The sequence below is a fragment of the Spinacia oleracea genome, chromosome 1 (assembly GCF_020520425.1).
Source record: "Spinacia oleracea cultivar Varoflay chromosome 1, BTI_SOV_V1, whole genome shotgun sequence".
NCBI lineage: Eukaryota > Viridiplantae > Streptophyta > Magnoliopsida > Caryophyllales > Amaranthaceae > Spinacia > Spinacia oleracea.
This window is the reverse complement of record NC_079487.1, coordinates 56,042,638-56,060,100: the sequence shown is the minus strand read 5'-3', so window position 1 is coordinate 56,060,100 and position 17,463 is coordinate 56,042,638. Positions and strand designations below refer to the sequence as shown.

The 17,463-nt window shown below is 42.5% G+C and overlaps 1 protein-coding gene and 1 non-coding gene across 2 annotated transcripts; both read left to right on the top strand.

The window, feature by feature from the left end:
- Positions 1 to 15,873: 15,873 nt before the first annotated feature.
- Positions 15,874 to 15,980, top strand: LOC130466484 (small nucleolar RNA R71). The gene has a single exon (XR_008926709.1). It is a non-coding gene; the product is annotated as a small nucleolar RNA R71 (small nucleolar RNA).
- A 194-nt stretch (positions 15,981 to 16,174) lies between these two features.
- On the top strand, positions 16,175 to 17,184 carry LOC130464535 (uncharacterized). The gene is made up of 2 exons (XM_056833987.1): positions 16,175 to 16,807; positions 16,885 to 17,184. Exons 1-2 carry the CDS (start codon positions 16,175 to 16,177, stop codon positions 17,182 to 17,184), a joined length of 933 nt encoding a protein of 310 aa, XP_056689965.1.
- The last annotated feature ends 279 nt before the right edge of the window (positions 17,185 to 17,463 follow it).

Genomic DNA, 17,463 nt, shown 5'->3' with positions numbered 1-17,463 from the left:
GTCCCGCTTTTTAATTTGAAAGCTTTTCCGAATTCCTGCATTTATGATAAGTGTCGAAGTCTTTTCAAATTCTTCAGATCATGTGGTGTGAGGTTTAGAGGAAGTTGAAGTGATTTTGGGCTTTATTTCCTCTATAAATACCCAGCTTAACCCCACTTTTCAAACTTTATTTCACATCACTTTCTCTCAGAATTCTCTCAAATTTCGGCGATCTTGTTCGTTTGAATTCTTTAGATCTTCGTCTCTTGGTGGGAATTTCTGTTCGGGAACCTGTGTCATTTGGCTCATCGGCGAATTCCCCTCTTTTTTCTGTACTTTCTCTTCTACCACACCGTCTGAACCCTAGAGTTAGGTTTTCCGGCCATGGCTAGAGATAAAAATAAGAACAAGTTCGTGGTCGAAACTTCCAGTGAGAGGGAGGAGGTTGAAGTTCCTTTGGTTAGGCTGAAGAAGATTTCCCAAGGCTGGGATGTGATATATGCATATTATATAGTGATTTTACCCCCGTCCCTTAGTACTTTTCTGTGTTAAATGAGCTCATAGGAGCCATTTTTAGTACTAATATGTGTTATGAAGTGTGCCTTGAGTTTCAGGTTGTTTGAAGAGAAACTGACATTTTAAGGCTCGTTTCATGATATTAAGGGCCACTACGCTATCCCGAGTAGGTTCGGGACGGTCATTGTCAACTCTCGGGAGCCTAGGATGTTCATGTTTGAGCCTTAAGAGTTAGACTCGGTGATATTAATGAAGGATGAGGCGTGAAGCCGGTCGTAGGGCGAAGGGAGACCAACCGAGTGAGAAAATGAGGATTTCCCCCTTTCAGCACGCGCCCGATAGGGCGCCCGTCGCCCGGTGCTCATTGGGCGCCCACATTGCAACAACCAAAGAAGGATATAAATACGCTTGATTGGGCGGACGCATGCCCGTCGGGCAGGTTGCGAGTTGTTCACCCGATCGGGCGACGACAACTAGGGGCGGACGTGTTAGGTTATGAATAATACAAACAATATAATTCATGCAGAAAAACCATAAAGCCAGGAATCCAAATTAATTGCCACATAGTCAATTAGCATAATTTAGGTTACATACAATGTGATGCGTGCCTTCCCTAGCTGCTCTCGAACCGAACAAGAACAAGTCTTTAGAGCTCCAAGTGTCGCCCCTCCGTAGAAAGTACACAACACGTTCGGATCCGCCTTAGGTTCAACCAACGAGGATATTCATTAAGGTTTTATGCACTCGGGTTAGGCTTAAACTATGTTCTCCCTTAAACACAATCTAAGTAAAGAATATGATATAGGTTTTTACATTATAAGGGATAGCCTCATATTTATAGAGTAGGAAATAAGGAATTAGAATCCCACTAGGAAAACAATTACCAATCTTATTAGGATTGTAATTATTAATCAATTAGAGTTATAGGAATAATTAAACTCCTAATAATCCAATTCTAGTAGGACTAGGAAAACTAAACTTAACACCCAACTTACATGGTGACTAAGTGATCGGACAAGGCTAAGACGCACGCCCATACGCAACCACGAGGCCCACGTTTGGCGCGCGCCTGACCAGGCCCAAGCGAGCCTTGCAGTTGGCATCTGTCCCGTTTCTTGGCGCGGCTTGGTCGCTGCTCGCCCACAGCCTGCCTGGCCCATCGCACAAGGCTGGGTGTTTGGTGCTGGGATTCGCGCCCAGTGTTGTGCGCTCGCTTGCCGTCTTGTCGCTCATCGAGCTTCCAATTCGTTTTCCGATTCCGGAATCTATTTCCGTTATGAACAAATATTTACGTTTCCGTTAATATTTCCGTTTCCGGAAATACTTTCCTATTCCGGAAATACTTTCCTATTCCGAAAATATTTCCGATTCCGGTAATATTTCCGATTCCGGTAATATTTCCGTTTCCGGCAATATTTCCGATTCCGGTAATATTTCTATTTTCGATAATATTTTCCGATACGAACCTTGTTTCCATTTCCGGCAACATATATGACTTGGATAATATTTATATTTCCGTTTCCGGCAATATCTTCATTTCCGGAATACTCTTTACTTTGCCTTTTGACGATTTCAGCTCCCACTGGAACCGAGATCCGTCATTTTCGAATGATCATAAATAGAGTACTTAATGAATAATATATTCACTTAAATACTTGATCCGTTCACGTACTATTTGTGTGACCCTACGGGTTTAGTCAAGAGTAAGTTGTGGATTAATGTTATTAACTCCACTTGAACTGAAGCGACCTCTAGCTAGGCATTTAGTTCACTTGATCTCACTAAATTATTAACTTGTTAACTAATACTGAACCATCATTATTAGATTTAGCATTAAATGCATTAAATGCAAACTTGGACCAAGGACATTATTTCCTTCAGTCTCCCACTTGTCCTTAGGGACAAGTGTGTATTTCCTAATTCCTTTGTCGCTTGATGCCTGCTCATGAACATAAGGTAAGAGTAGTCATCCTATTATGTCCAGAGGTATTTGATAGAGGTATTTTCCATTGTTGAATTAATACACCTTTATCAAACAATATTTATAAACACCTAACTAACCGACTATATGAGCTATAGCGGCAAGCATAGGGATCGTCCCAAGAGAATGAATATGTTTGACTTTTCAATCTAATGTGTTCAAAAGCTAGTTCGAATGTAAAATGAGTTTTTGTATGAATCTAATGAAAGCAAGAAAAGTAGGAAATATGAACAAGTAAAGAAATTCTAGAGATTTCGGGAATCGGCAATGGAAGTTGAATTAGGGGAAGGACAAAGGTCAAAACACAATGATTATGCAATGACTTGACGTATAGGGGAAAAGCAACTATTGCCGAGCTTGCCACCTCTCGGATAGAGCGCGCTAAGTCCTCTAATCTAGGAAAAGCTCTTGCATGATCCTAGGACTAGACAACTCGCAATTGAGACCTACTTTTCACATACATCATAGAGATTCACAATCTCTTGCCAAATCAAGATGAATCACTCCAATAAATCCTAATTAAACTAGAATTTGAAACTACTAATTCATTAGTCATGGAAATCCTTGTTAGGTTATGATACATATGACAAAATATAAATCATGCGAAAAAACCATAAAGCCAGGAAACATATTATTTACACATAATCATTTAGCATAATTCAGATGCATACACTTTGTAGCGTGCCCTCCCTAGCTACGCCCGAACCGAACAAGAACAAGTCTTTAGGACTCCAAGTGTCGTCCCTCCGTAGATAGTCCACAGCACGTCCGGATCCGCCTTAAGCTTGACCAACTAGAATCGCCCTTAAGGTTACTAGGAATTTCGGCTAATAGGTTGCAAGTGTTTGGCTGATTTTTGCTTCAAAATCTTACCTTTAGAATACTTCAAATCTCGATGTAAATATGTGACCCTAGCCACCTATTTATAGAGCTTATGGAAAGGAATTATAATCCTACTAGGATATGGATTTATTAATTAGAATCCTATTAGAACTCTAAATAATAAATTTAATCTTTTAGGATTAGGATTTAATCAATGCACGAATTCCGATAGGATTAGGATTCGTTACGAACACGAGCGTCGCACGACCACGAGGGAAGCACGCACCGCGCAGGCCTTGCGGCCCACACGCATGAGCGCAGCCTCGCAGCCCACGAGCACGCTCAGCGCGCGCGCCAACAGCCTTGCTGGGCCTGGCCTTGCGCTGGGCCTGGCGAGGCTTGTGGCCTTCGTGTTGGGCGCTCGGCTTGCTGGGCGCGGGCCTGGCTTCGTGCTGGGCCTTTGTCTAGCAAGCCTCGTCCGATGCTAATTCGTACGATGCGCTTCCGATTAAATTCCCGGTTCCGGAATTCATTTCCGATACGAACAATATTTAATATTTCCGATTCCGGAATTAATTTCCGTTTCGAACAAATATTTAATATTTCCGTTTCCGGAATTATTTTCCGATTCCGATAATATTTCCGATTCTGACAATATTTCCGTTTCCGGCAATATTTCCGATTCCGGTATTATTTCCATTTCCGATAATATTTTCCGATACGTACCATGTTTCCGTTTCCGGCAACATCTACGACTTAGATAATATTTAAATTTCCGATACGATCCATATTTCCGTTTCCGGCAATATCATCGTTTCCGGAGGATTCCTTTCTTGCTTGTGACGATCTCAGCTCCCACTGAAACCAAGATCCGTAGATTCCGAATATCCGTAGATGGAGTATTTAATTCCATTAAATACTTGATCCGTTTACGTACTATTTGTGTGACCCTACGGGTTCAGTCAAGAGTAAGTTGTGGATTAATATAATTAATTCCACTTGAACTGAAGCGGCCTCTAGCTAGGCATTCAGCTCACTTGATCTCACTGAATTATTAACTTGTTAATTAATACTGAACCGCATTTATTAGACTTAATATTATATGCATACTTGGACCAAGGGCATTATTTCCTTCAGTCTCCCACTTGTCCTTAGGGACAAGTGTGCATTTCCTAATTCCTTTGTCGCTCGATGCTTGCTCTTGAACATAAGGTAAGAGTTGTCATCCTTATTATGTCCAGAGGTGTTTCTCGGTTTCAGAGTTCAACTGATCAAATAAACAGATAATCATAGCCTATGATTCATCCGAGCACGGCCTTGCATTTTACAGTTTCTAGCTCTCCGAGTGGCCTTGTACAACTTTTAAGCATCTCATCCCGATTTGTGGGAGGACAATCCCTATCTTGCGATCTTGAGATTAGACTTCGTTTGATAGGTGATTACCTGAGCGTTGCCTTTATAGCCTCCTTTTACGGTGCGACGGTTGGTCAACGTCAAAGTAACCAGTTCTCAAATAAGTAATCTCAAATCACTCAGGTATTAAGGATTTAGTGTCTAATAATTTTAATGAAATTTACTTATGACAGATTTTTATCTCTTACAGTAAAGTTTCATAGGTCTGTCCGATACTAGTCTTCCCAAAGTAAGTATCTATGCAAATGATTATGACATTGCCATGTCCACATAGTTCAAGAAACAGAACTACTAGTCATCTTGCATTCCAGTCGTCTAACGTTTTCTATGCGTCCAATTTTATGGAAAACTCCGACTAGGCACCATTTTCAACTTTTGACATTCAAGTTCACTTGATAGACATTTCTTAGTCACAGGACTAGTCTTGACAGTCTATCTTGAATATTTCGTCAAATTGAAGGGACTCATCATTTAATAAACCACAAATTAAATGGAAAAATGAATTCTATTCATTTATTATGAATGATTAACCAATAATGTTTTACAAAGAATTAAACTCTAAAACTTTAAAACATTAAATAAGGACATCAAAGCCATTCTCCAATATGCTTGATTCACATAGCTGCAGTGTGCGAGTTGTGCTTCGTCTGCGGCAAAGGTTTAGTCAATGGATCTGATATGTTGTCATCAGTTCCAATCTTGCTTATCTCGACTTCTTTTCTTTCAACGAACTCTCGTAGAAGGTGAAATCTACGAAGTACATGCTTGACTCTTTGGTGGTGTCTAGGCTCCTTTGCCTGTGCAATAGCTCCGTTATTATCACAATACAGGGTTATTGGTCCTTTAATGGAGGGGACTACACCAAGTTCACCTATGAACTTCCTTAGCTGACAGGCTAAAGTCGTATACCTAATCAAAAATAACCTAAGGTCCACTAGCTAGGTAGCAAGGGAAGTCAGGATCGAATCCACAGGGAAACAGGCGTTCTTTCTACTATCAATTAATTAATCTAGACTATTGTGAACAAAGTTGGTTGATGGTTTGTATGCTAAGACTACGAACGAATATTAAACAAGAATGAATCAATATATTAAGGAATCTAGGGTATAGGTTCGCCAACAAATAATAATCCAAGACATTGAACAATCACGATAATCATTAGAGTAATTAATTAGATTAGCATGCTTTCTCAAGTCGATACTAATCATAGACTTAGAATTAACGGGCTCTCGCTACGTATTAACTCTAATTCTACCTATTGACACAAGCCTAAACATCGAATTGCATCTCTCGAATCTTAATTTGATATTGCATAACTACCACAACTAAACCTGCGCAAATCTAATTGTATAGTGAAATAAACCAATCAATAGGAATCAATTACAATGCCAACATTCATAATCATTCAATCATCCCTTCATATTATTCATGGATCCCCAACCCTAGAAATTAAACTACTCAAGCATGTTGACAATAAACAAATCAATAATAACAATTGAAAGCATTATTAAAGCAAGACAATGAATTGAAATAAGAATTAATACCTATTTGAAGAACAAAGGAAAGTGAAAGCTTGGATTTTTATTGAGAATTAAACTAAGTGTTTTTGCATAAACTAGAGAGAAAATTAGGCTAAGGGAAATAATACTAAGCTTCAATACTAGAAAATAAAGTGTTCTCTAAAAACAATTAAGGCTTGCTTATATAGTTTGCCCAAAATAAAGTCTAAAAAACGGAAAGAAAACTCGCGCATAAGTGCTGGGGGTTGGCGTCGCCCGATCGGGCGTCGCTTCGCCCGATCGGGCGATCCACTCGATAGTCGGCCCGATCGGGCCAAAATCCGCCCGATCGGGCGGATTTTGAACTCTCCATATAGCCTCCAGATTGACCGCCCGATCCGGATCGGGCGAGCTGCGCCCGATCGGGCGCGCGTTGATGAATCCAGATTGCTTATAATTCCGCCCGATGGTTGCATTTCGCCCTCAGCTTCCAGGGCGATTTGCAATCTTCAGTGTAGCTCGCCCATATCACTGAGTCTAACTCCAGGGGCTCAACCATAAGCATCCAAGGCTCCCGAAAGTCGACGATGGAGGTCCCGAACTTCTCGGACTCATATAGTGGCCTAGATCAACAATGAAACGGGTCTAAAACGACCAATTTCTCATAATCAAACCTGAAACTCAAGGCACACTCAATAACACACATTAGTACTAGAAACGGCTCCTAAGAGCACGTTTGACACATAAAAGTACTAAGGGACGGGGGTAAAAATACTATATAAAACATGCATATCAAACCTCCCCAAGCTAGATCCTTGCTTGTCCCTAAGCAAGGAAATCATCGATGAACACAAAACCAACTTCACCCCCGACATAATTCAAAATGAAAAACATAATTCGAGGCAAAATCCAACAAGCATGCATCAATGCTAACCAATCAATTTCATTCAATCGCCAATCCACCTTAACAATCGTCACGCAAAGCGAACCACAAGTGTATAATGGAATTCAAGACTAGTTCTCACACACTCGTCACTCATTTATGTGGCGGATAAAAATTGTACCCGTTCGCTCCCCTCCCAACATATATGTGTACAATGCCCTCCCAAACTCACAACACTCGTGTGTCTAGAAAAACATGCACTCAACCTAGTAGTCGACTCGGAATGTGTCATGTCATAACTTGCATTGATAAACAACTACTTTCACATTAATACAACTCTATGCACAAAGGTCGGAAGGTCTTTCAAGCTTGTAATGATAGGCTTAGGTAAGGGTGCGGTAAATTTGGGTAAAATGTGAGCTTAAAGCCTTGGCTTTGGGGAGCATAAATCCTAGCAAATCCATGATCAACCACAAATGATGACCACAATCTCCCACTCAACACATGAATAAAAACAACAAACAACCACACTATACTTTCTTGCCTTGATTTCACAATTATAACCAATCACTCATGAAGATAAGAAATTATAATACCGGAGTGACAAAAGCTTGAATTATCTTGAGAATAACGACTTTTTTCTTCTTTTTTTTTCTTGCTCAATCTCATTTTTTTTTTCTTTTGGAACCTTCGCACAAATTTTTTTATTCTCCTCATCTCATTTTTTCAACAACAATCATGATAAGAAGAACTTCCCTTTTCAATACTCAATATGCTCAAAATGTACCACACTACAACTCCCTCACCTCACTACTATTAGCTCCCCCAAGCTAGGCTTGGGACTAGTAACCAATGGGGAATTTACGGGCTTGTAATGTGGTTAGTCACCGAATAAATGGCACAAGCACAACATGGGTAGAAAAAGAGGGAACAAACGTATCTAATTTCATCTGAAGGCTACCTAAATAGAAAAAATGCCTTCGTCCTCCACAATGTGCATGTATACGAGTCATAAAACATTACTAATAGTTGCAAACCAATACTCAAAATCAATGGCACACCAGGAAGCTATCACACATCCTAACCAAGTCAACTAGTCAAGCACCAAGTCCACAAGTAGTTAGTCGGAGTTGACTCATGTTTAGGCATCAAAGCAATCGAACATCAAATCATGGCTAACACATCTACATTGCCCATCATCAAATACCAAGAATCAAAACAATTTTCAATCAAAGGGGCACAGGGAAGCATGATTTTGCATTCATCGGAACGTATTTTTGTATTTTTTTTTTCTTTTCAAAGCAATAAACTAATCTAGAAAGCATTAAACACACCAAAGAAACACACCAAAATAAAGAAATGCGAAAAGAAAAGAAAAACATACCTACAATGTACAAGTAATGTGAAACCCTCCCCAAACCAAATCAGACAATGTCCTCATTGTCTCAAGGGTATCGAACCAACTCGATCTCATCTCCATCATTGACGGCCATTGCCGCCATCATCATCATCATCACCATCATCTCGGCCACCATGCCCACTAGGACCCGCTCCCCACCCTCCGTACTGGGTGGGTGTGAAGGTGCCCATAGAACCCGGAGCTCCATATCCCTCCGCGGGATAGGTATACCAGGTAGGGTGCTCGTAATCTGGGGAAATATAGCCCTGCCTGGCATACTGATCATAAAATGGGAACATGGTCCTCTGGTGATCAGCTGCGAACTCCCGGAACCCGAGCTCAAGTCTGCTCAACCTCTCATCAATGGACCCCTGCTCCTCATGTACTACCGGGCCACCCTGGGGCCTCCCCGTGTCTCGAAGCCCCCTCCTGAAGTAGGTGCGAGGCTCTGGTTGGTACTGATGGGGCTCTGGCTGAGGGTCAGGCTGAGGCTGGGGGTCAGGCTGAGGCTCTTGCTCAAATCCAACAAATAAATAATGAGCCTGACCGGGTCTGAAACTAGTGCGGCCCTGAGGGTCAGGCAAGGTGAAAAGCCTGTTTCCCTCGAACATCCAGTACATGGCTCCCGGCCTAAATAACCCATGCTCCCCCTGTAGCCTACGGATTCCAGCAAAATAAGCCAAATCAAGCAAGTTGCTACCCAGAACTGGAATCTGGTTAGCCTCAGTAAAGTTGGCCGTGGCCATGGCTATGTGGGTGATCAACCCACCAATGGTAATTTTGGTAGTATGTGTGGAAGTGGCTATGGAGTAAAATTGAGAGGCCATGTGATGTGCAAGGTTCATTTTGTAGCTCTCCTCTCCTTCTGAAACGTAGCCACCTAGGATCTCTAGCTCCGTACTCCTAATGTTCTGGGTCTCATCCCTACCAAAGATTGTAAATCCTAGGAACCTGTAAAAGACAATGGGTACCGGGTGTTGTATCTTGGAAGCATGCAAATGTTGCATACTCCCAGGATTAGCATTGCCCGTAAGCTTTCCCCACATGGTGCAATTATTATGGGTCTCCTTAGGTTTCCTACTATATGTGGTAGACAATCCAAAAATCCTACCAAAATCAGATAAGCTCATGGTGTAGGTTCGGTTCATCACACGAAATTGAACCGATGACACAGTTCGATAACCATCCCTACGCACATTAAAACTACTCAAAAATTCTAGAGTCAACCGTCTAAATGTGAGACGGAGCATACTATAAATGTTACTCATACCAACACCAACAAAAACACGTTTTACATCACGCTCAATTCCCATTTCATGCAAGGATTTTTGACATATAAAGCGAGTAGGGATTACCTCCCTCAATTTGAGGTGCATGAATCGTGCTCGTTGCTCCTCCGTAATAAAGATGACATCCGGAAAATCCGTGTCGAGCTCGAATTGCGGCGGCGGAGGTGGTGGTGTCGGTTCCCGAGCTCGGCTCGTGGAAGCTTCATGTTGATTTCTTGGTACCCTTGTGCATTTCCTTTGTGGTCGGTTTGCCATTGATGAAAAATCTGATTTTTTTGAGTTTTTGAGCTTTTTGGGTGAATTTGGGGATTTTGTGGGGATGAGAGAAAACTCAAATCGGTTAAGTGTAGGTTGTAGAGGATGATGAGAGGATGATTTTGATGAAAAAATTGTTGAATTTGGTGGAGATTTGAGGGAGATATGGTGGTTGGAAGTTTTTGGAAGTTGGGGTTTAATGGAGGAAGTGAGAGAAAGTTAGGTTGAAGATGAAGAGGAAGTGAAGAAAGAAAGGGGAAACCGTGGTTTAATCGCTGAAATCGCGTCTCGCCCGATCGGGCGACTTTCCGCCCGATCGGGCGGGATGCGATCCTTTTCTTTTCATGCGTGCGCGCCCGATCGGGCGCACCTCGCCCGATCCGGATCGGGCGATTTGCGAATGCTCATTTTCTTGACTTTTTCCTGCCCAGAATCTTCCTTGACTTTTCCTCGAAATTTTCATCAACCGCCCGATCGGGAAAAATAATTTCGCCCGATCGGGCATTCCACTCGCCTTCTGCGCTCGATCGGGCAAACAATCGCCCGACTCGGGCGTTCCACTCGCCAGACCGCCCGATCGGGCAAAATAATTTCGCCCGATCGAGCATTCCACTCGCCAGACCGCCCGATCAGGCATGCTGCGCCCGATCGGGCAGAAATAAACTGCATGAAACTCATCCGTGCGCGCCCGATCGGGCGCACCTCGCCCGATTCGGATCGGGCGGTTTGCAGCGTGCTTGGCCTTGTGCGTAATTTCACTTTCTCGAACTTGGAGCTTTAGGCCTGCACATTATTAAACACCCAAACAGCGTAATGCCCTCTTCTCGCCTCACTAACACCAAAAACAATACTTAAACACACTTAGGTATGGGAAATACTAACTAAACACACAAAAATAGAATAAAAAAATCAAACTTATACTACTAAAGCGATAAAATACGGGTTGCCTCCCGCAAAGCGCTGGTTTATTTCTAGGTCCCGCTCGACCTTGTTACCTTGAATATGCAGTCTATGAGGCGGAGGGATTGAGGTGATGGACCTCAACCACTCCTACAGTAGCCCCATCATGGTACAACTTCAGACGGTTCCCGTTGACCTTGAATCGTTCACCATTCTCATTCTCTACTTCAACAGACCCAAACTTGCTTACCATAGTCACGGTGAACGGCCCAGACCACCTAGACTTAAGTTTTCCAGGAAATAACTTGAGCCTAGAGTTAAAAGGTAGAACCTTGTCGCCCACCGCGAACTCTCTATGCAAAATGTGATTGTCGTGCCACTTCTTGGTCTTTTCCTTGTAAATCTGGGCACTATCATAGGCTTGTAGTCGGAATTCATCGAGCTCACCCAATTGAAGTAACCGCTTCTCACCGGCTAGCTTTGCATCCATGTTGAGCTGTTTGATTGCCCAATAAGCCTTGTACTCCATTTCTACTGGTAAGTGACACGCCTTGCCATACACCAACCGATACGGGGAGGTACCAATAGGTGTCTTAAAGGCGGTTCTGTATGCCCATAGAGTATCATCTAGCTTATCGCTCCAATCCTTCCTAGACTTCGCCACCACTTTCTCAAGGATAGATTTGATCTCTCGGTTGGAGACCTCAACTTGACCACTCGTCTGAGGGTGGTAGGCTAGCCCAGTGCGGTGATAAACCCCGTACTTGCGCAGGAGCTCATCCAGATGCCTCTCATGGAAGTGTGACCCTCCATCACTGATCAAAGCGCGCGGAACCCCAAATCTAGGAAAAATGATCTTCTTGAACAGGGAGATGACTGTCTTAGCATCGTTAGTAGGTGAGGCAACGGCTTCCACCCACTTTGACACATAATCTACAGCAACAAGGATATACAAGTTACCCTTGGACGATGGGAATGGTCCCATATAATCAATTCCCCACACATCGAAAATCTCAACCTCAAGGATCCCGTTCTGTGGCATCTCATACCTCCTCGAAATAGTGCCGGCCCTCTGGCACGCATCACAAGCCATAATAAAAGCCTGTGCATCCTTGAACATAGTAGGCCAGTAAAAACCACATTGTGACAACTTAGCGTTTGTTTTAGACGGTCCATGGTGACCACCATAAGATGAAGAATGGCACCTACTGATAACACCTTGAACTTCCCATTCTGGAATACAACGCTTGTACAACCCTTCAGCAGTCTCACGAAACAAATAAGGGTCGTCCCAAAAGTAAAACCGGACATCATGTAGGAATTTCTTCTTCTGTTGATATGAAAGATCGGCCGGAAGAATTCTCCCCACAATGTAGTTAGCAAAATCTGCGAACCATGGTGACTGACTGGCAAGTGCAAGTAAATGATCATCCGGAAATGAATCATCAATCGGGGTAGATCCCTTACCATCGTCATACCTCAATCTAGACAAGTGATCTGCAACCACATTCTCAGCCCCTTTCTTGTCGCGGATCTCTAGATCGAACTCCTGTAGCAGTAGTATCCATCGAATAAGCCTAGGCTTGGCTTCCTTCTTAGAGAGCAGATACTTAAGGGCCGCATGGTCAGTATAGACTATCACCTTGGATCCAATCAGATAGGTGCGGAATTTATCCAAGGCATAGACTATAGCTAGAAGCTCCTTCTCAGTAGTAGCATAATTAACTTGAGCTTCATCTAAGGTCTTACTTGCATAATAGATGGCATGTAAAACCTTCTCCTTTCTCTGACCCAGAACTGCCCCAACTGCATAATCACTTGCATCATACATTATCTCAAACGGAAGATCCCATCCGGGAGAACGAATGATGGGAGCCGAAATCAGTGCCTGTTTAATCCTGTCAAGGGCTTCAAGACAAGCATCAGTAAACACAAACGGGGCATCCTTGATAAGGAGCTGGGTAAGTGGTTTAACAATTTTAGAAAAATCCTTGATAAAGCGGCGATAAAACCCCGCATGACCAAGAAAACTTCTAACACCCTTCACATTAGCTGGAGGGGGTAATTGTTCAATCACTTGGACCTTAGCTCGATCCACCTGAATGCCCTTATCAGATATCAAATGTCCCAAAATCACCCCTTCAGTAACCATGAAATGACACTTTTCCCAGTTCAAGACTAAATTGCACTCTTCACATCTTTTCAAAACTTTAGTCAGATTTAGCAAGCAAGAATCAAAAGAAGTACCATAGACGCTAAAATCATCCATAAACACTTCCATGATAGACTCAATAAAATCAGAAAAAATACTCATCATGCAACGTTGGAAAGTAGCAGGTGCATTACACAGACCAAAAGGCATCCTACGATATGCAAAGGTACCATAGGGACAGGTGAAGGTGGTCTTTTCCTGGTCGTCTGGATGTATGGGGATTTGAAAGAAACCAGAATAACCATCCAGATAACAGAAAAACTTGTGACAGGCTAGCCTTTCTAACATTTGATCAATGAAGGGAAGGGAAAAATGGTCCTTTTTAGTAGCAACATTAAGACGCCTATAATCAATGCACATGCGCCAACCTGTGACTACCCTAGTTGGTATCAACTCATTTTTTTCATTTTTCACCACAGTTGTCCCCCCTTTCTTAGGCACTACCTGAACAGGACTCACCCACTTAGAATCAGACACAGCATACACAATACCCGCATCAAGCAATTTCATAACTTCATCTTTTACAACATCTTGCATGACAGGGTTCAAACGACGTTGGGGTTGGATGCATGGTTTATGATTTTCATCTAGATGTATCCTATGCATACAAAAGTTAGGGCTAATACCCTTTAAATCATCAATACTATACCTAATGGCCTTTTTGTGCCTTTTCAACACAATAAGAAGTTGGGATAACTGGTCTGCATCAAGTGCAGTACTGACGATCACAGGGCAAAGTTGTTCATTATCTAAAAACGCATACTTAAGGTTAGCAGGAAGAGGCTTAAGTTCGGGTTTCTTTACCTCTTTAACAGAACAAATCGGCCGAACTAACCTCTTCAATTTGGTGCTCTCCGGCTCAGATTCTCCACCATTAAGAGCCAACTCCAGAGCATCCAATTCAGCACTCCAAGAACTGCTATCACCTGCAGAAGACTCACAACAAAGCACTGCCTCCGAAGGGTCTCTTTCGAAAACTTGGGAGACGTTATCACGAGTAATAAAATCAACTACATCTATGCGATAGCATTGTTCCCCCTCTAGCATGGGACTTTTTAAGGCACTATTCAGATTAAAAGTCACCTTATCATCCCCAACAGACAATGTCAATTTCCCACTTTTAACATCAATTACCGCCCCCGCCGTGTGAAGGAAGGGTCTACCTAAGATTATGGGAATTTGAGAATCCTCCTGCATGTCTAATACTACAAAGTCTACAGGTATATAGAATTTACCTACTCTAACAGGGACGTCCTCTAAAACACCTAAGGGGTATTTGACAGAACGGTCGGCCATTTGTAGAGTGATATTGGTAACCTTAAGCTCACCCATATTCAGTTTAGTACAGACAGACAAAGGCATGACAGACACACTAGCACCTAGATCACATAAAGCTTTATCAATAAATACGGTGCCAATGTTACATGGGATGGAAAAACTCCCAGGGTCTTTAAGTTTAGGTGGAGACTTGTTTTGCAAATAAGCACTACATTCTTCAGTGAAAGCTACAGTCTCTACCTCAAAAAAAGCACGTTTCCTGGTCAAAATATCTTTCATGAATTTAGCATAAGCAGGAACCTGTAAAATTAATTCAGTAAAAGGAACCGTTACCTGCAAATTTTTGACCACTTCCAAGAATCTGCCAAACTGCTTGTCTAGCTTATTCTTGAGTTGTCGGTTTGGGAAGGGGAGTGCAATAGGTGGTACTTGAATATCCGCCCCCTTCTTAACCGCAGTTGTAGCCTCATTCTCATTGACTACCTTTTCAGCTTCCTTTTCACCCATAGCTATCTTCGGGATTTCCTCACTGACCAAATCACTAGCAGACACCCCGGAATCAACCTCGACCGGCATAGAAGGACCATCATAATCCCTACCACTCCTCAATGTAATTGCATTAGCAGTCTCCCTATTTTCGGGCTGTGAAGGAAGTTGGCCTGGTGGCCTCCCTGCAATAGTAGTAGCCATCTGTGCCAACTGTGTATCAATGATTTTGTTGTGGGCAGTAAGAGCACCGATTTTTGCATCCTTTTCACTTAGAGATTTTTGCATTTGTAGCATCATGTTTCTCATCTCTACTAGCATAGGGTCAGGTTGTGTGTTTTGAGGTGGTGGTGGTGATGTGTGTTGTCTAGGGAACCCAGGTGGTCCACTAGACTGTTGGTTGTAGTTGTTCCGTGGTTGGTAGGGTTGGTATGGTTGTTGTGGTGGATGTTGGACTTGGTGAGGGTTCTGGATATTGTTGCTCCTGTAAGATAGTAGAGGGTTATTTTTGTAGCCCTCATTGTAAGAGTTGGAGAATGGGTTATTTTGTTTGAAGGATTGAAATGCGTGACATTGTTCAACAGAGCTCCTACATTCCGGTGCATAATGACCAGACATTCCACAACTTTCACAAAGAGTAGCAGGTTGGGCACTCATAGCAGCTACACTAGCAGGTTGGGCAGATTGAGTATTGGCTGCTTGCATATTATCAAACTTATAGTGTAAAGCAGACAATTGGGCAGTTAATTGTTCAATAGAATTTAAATCATGCTTACCACCCCTATTAGATAGACCTCTAGGATTTCCATACTGGGCATTGTGAATGGCTATCTCCTCAATCACCTCCATAGCTCTAGGCACCTCAAGTTGCATGAACCTCCCACTGGCAGCTGAATCCAACAAACATCTAGACTCATTGCCCAGACCATTATAAAACTGCTGAATCAAGAACCAATCTTCCAAACCATGGTGCGGGCACTCTCTTTGCAAATCCTTGAATCTCTCCCAGACCTCGAACAAACTCTCATCCGCTTGTTGTGAGATACCTAATATCTGACCCCTCAGACGAGCCGTTTTCTCAGGTGGAAAATATTTAACATAAAAAGCAAGAGCCAAGGATTCCCAATTATTGATTTTCAAAGCCGCCCGATTCAACCCATTAATCCAAGGAGACTGTGAATCCGAGTCGTCCAATCTATTCCCCTGTTATTGTCCCTGTTCGAAGCACTGCTGATGGTCCACCAGTTCAACGGAGGCTAGAGATGCAAGCTGCTCCTTGGTCCAGTCTCTTTCAGCGCTCACCATTGACAGGTAAAGGGGTCTCTCTCCAGTTTGTAGCACCTGTTGTTAAAGATGGAAAGAAAGTTGCCCAGTTGCAAAAATTTGAAGTTGATGCCATGACTAGAAAATGGATTAGTGCTCTTGTGCTGTATGTGGTGGGGGATACACCAACTATTGCTTCTATTAAACGATATATTACTGCTAATTGGACACATGTTGGGACTCCAAATGTTTTCTTACATGATGATGGTTACTTCATTATTCAGTTTGATTCTGTTGATGATAGGAACACAATTATGAGTGGGGGTCCTTACACTTTCTTTAATAAGCCTATGATTATTAAACCATGGTCATCTGAGTTTAATTTCTATGAAGAAGTCTTAAGGGTCATTCCTCTCTGGGTCAGATTGCCTAATTTGCCACTGAATTGCTGGAGTAGTGATTCATTAAGCAGAATAGCTAGCTTGCTAGGTGTTCCAGTCTGTGCTGATGATTGTACCTCTAGGCAACAGAGAGTATCATTTGCTAGAATCTTGGTGGAAATGGATGTGACTGCTGTCCTTCCTGATCACATATGGATTGAAGATATTAATGGCACAACATTCAAACAGCAGGTGCAGTATGATTGGAAGCCTACCTACTGTACTAAGTGCGAAACAACTGTGCTACTGTAACCAAAACTCATGCTCAGAATGTTAATAAGGCTCCACAGGTGAAGAAAGTTTGGGTCCCTAAGAAAACTCAGGTGGTGGTTCCTCCACCTATTGTCACTCCTTCTGCTACACCTCTGAACCAAACTGTGCCTTTGAACCAGTCTGGAGCTGATGCTGGATGGAGAGTGGCAACTAAAGGGGCTAGAAGTAGAGGAGTTCCCACCAGTAACACCTTCTTCCCTTTAGTTGAAGATGATTCTGATGGGGAGTCAGTGGAGGATGATGTGGAGTTGCAGGAAGGAGAGGGGGATATTGTTCTCCCTAATGATCTCACATGATGAATCTGTGTACTTGGAATGTTAGGGGGTTTAATGATCCCTCTAAGGTGACTGAGGTTAAAAGGTTGATTAGTACTTATAATATTAAAGTAATTGCTCTTTTTGAAACTAGGGTTAAAAATAGTAAATTTACTTCTATTACTAGTAAGTTTGGTAGGTTCTGGACATGGGACCACAATTACATTCACTGTGATAGAGGAAGAATATGGTTGGGTTGGCAACCAAACTTAGTAACAGTCAGAATGGTGAGGACTCACACTCAATTCATGCATTGTGAAA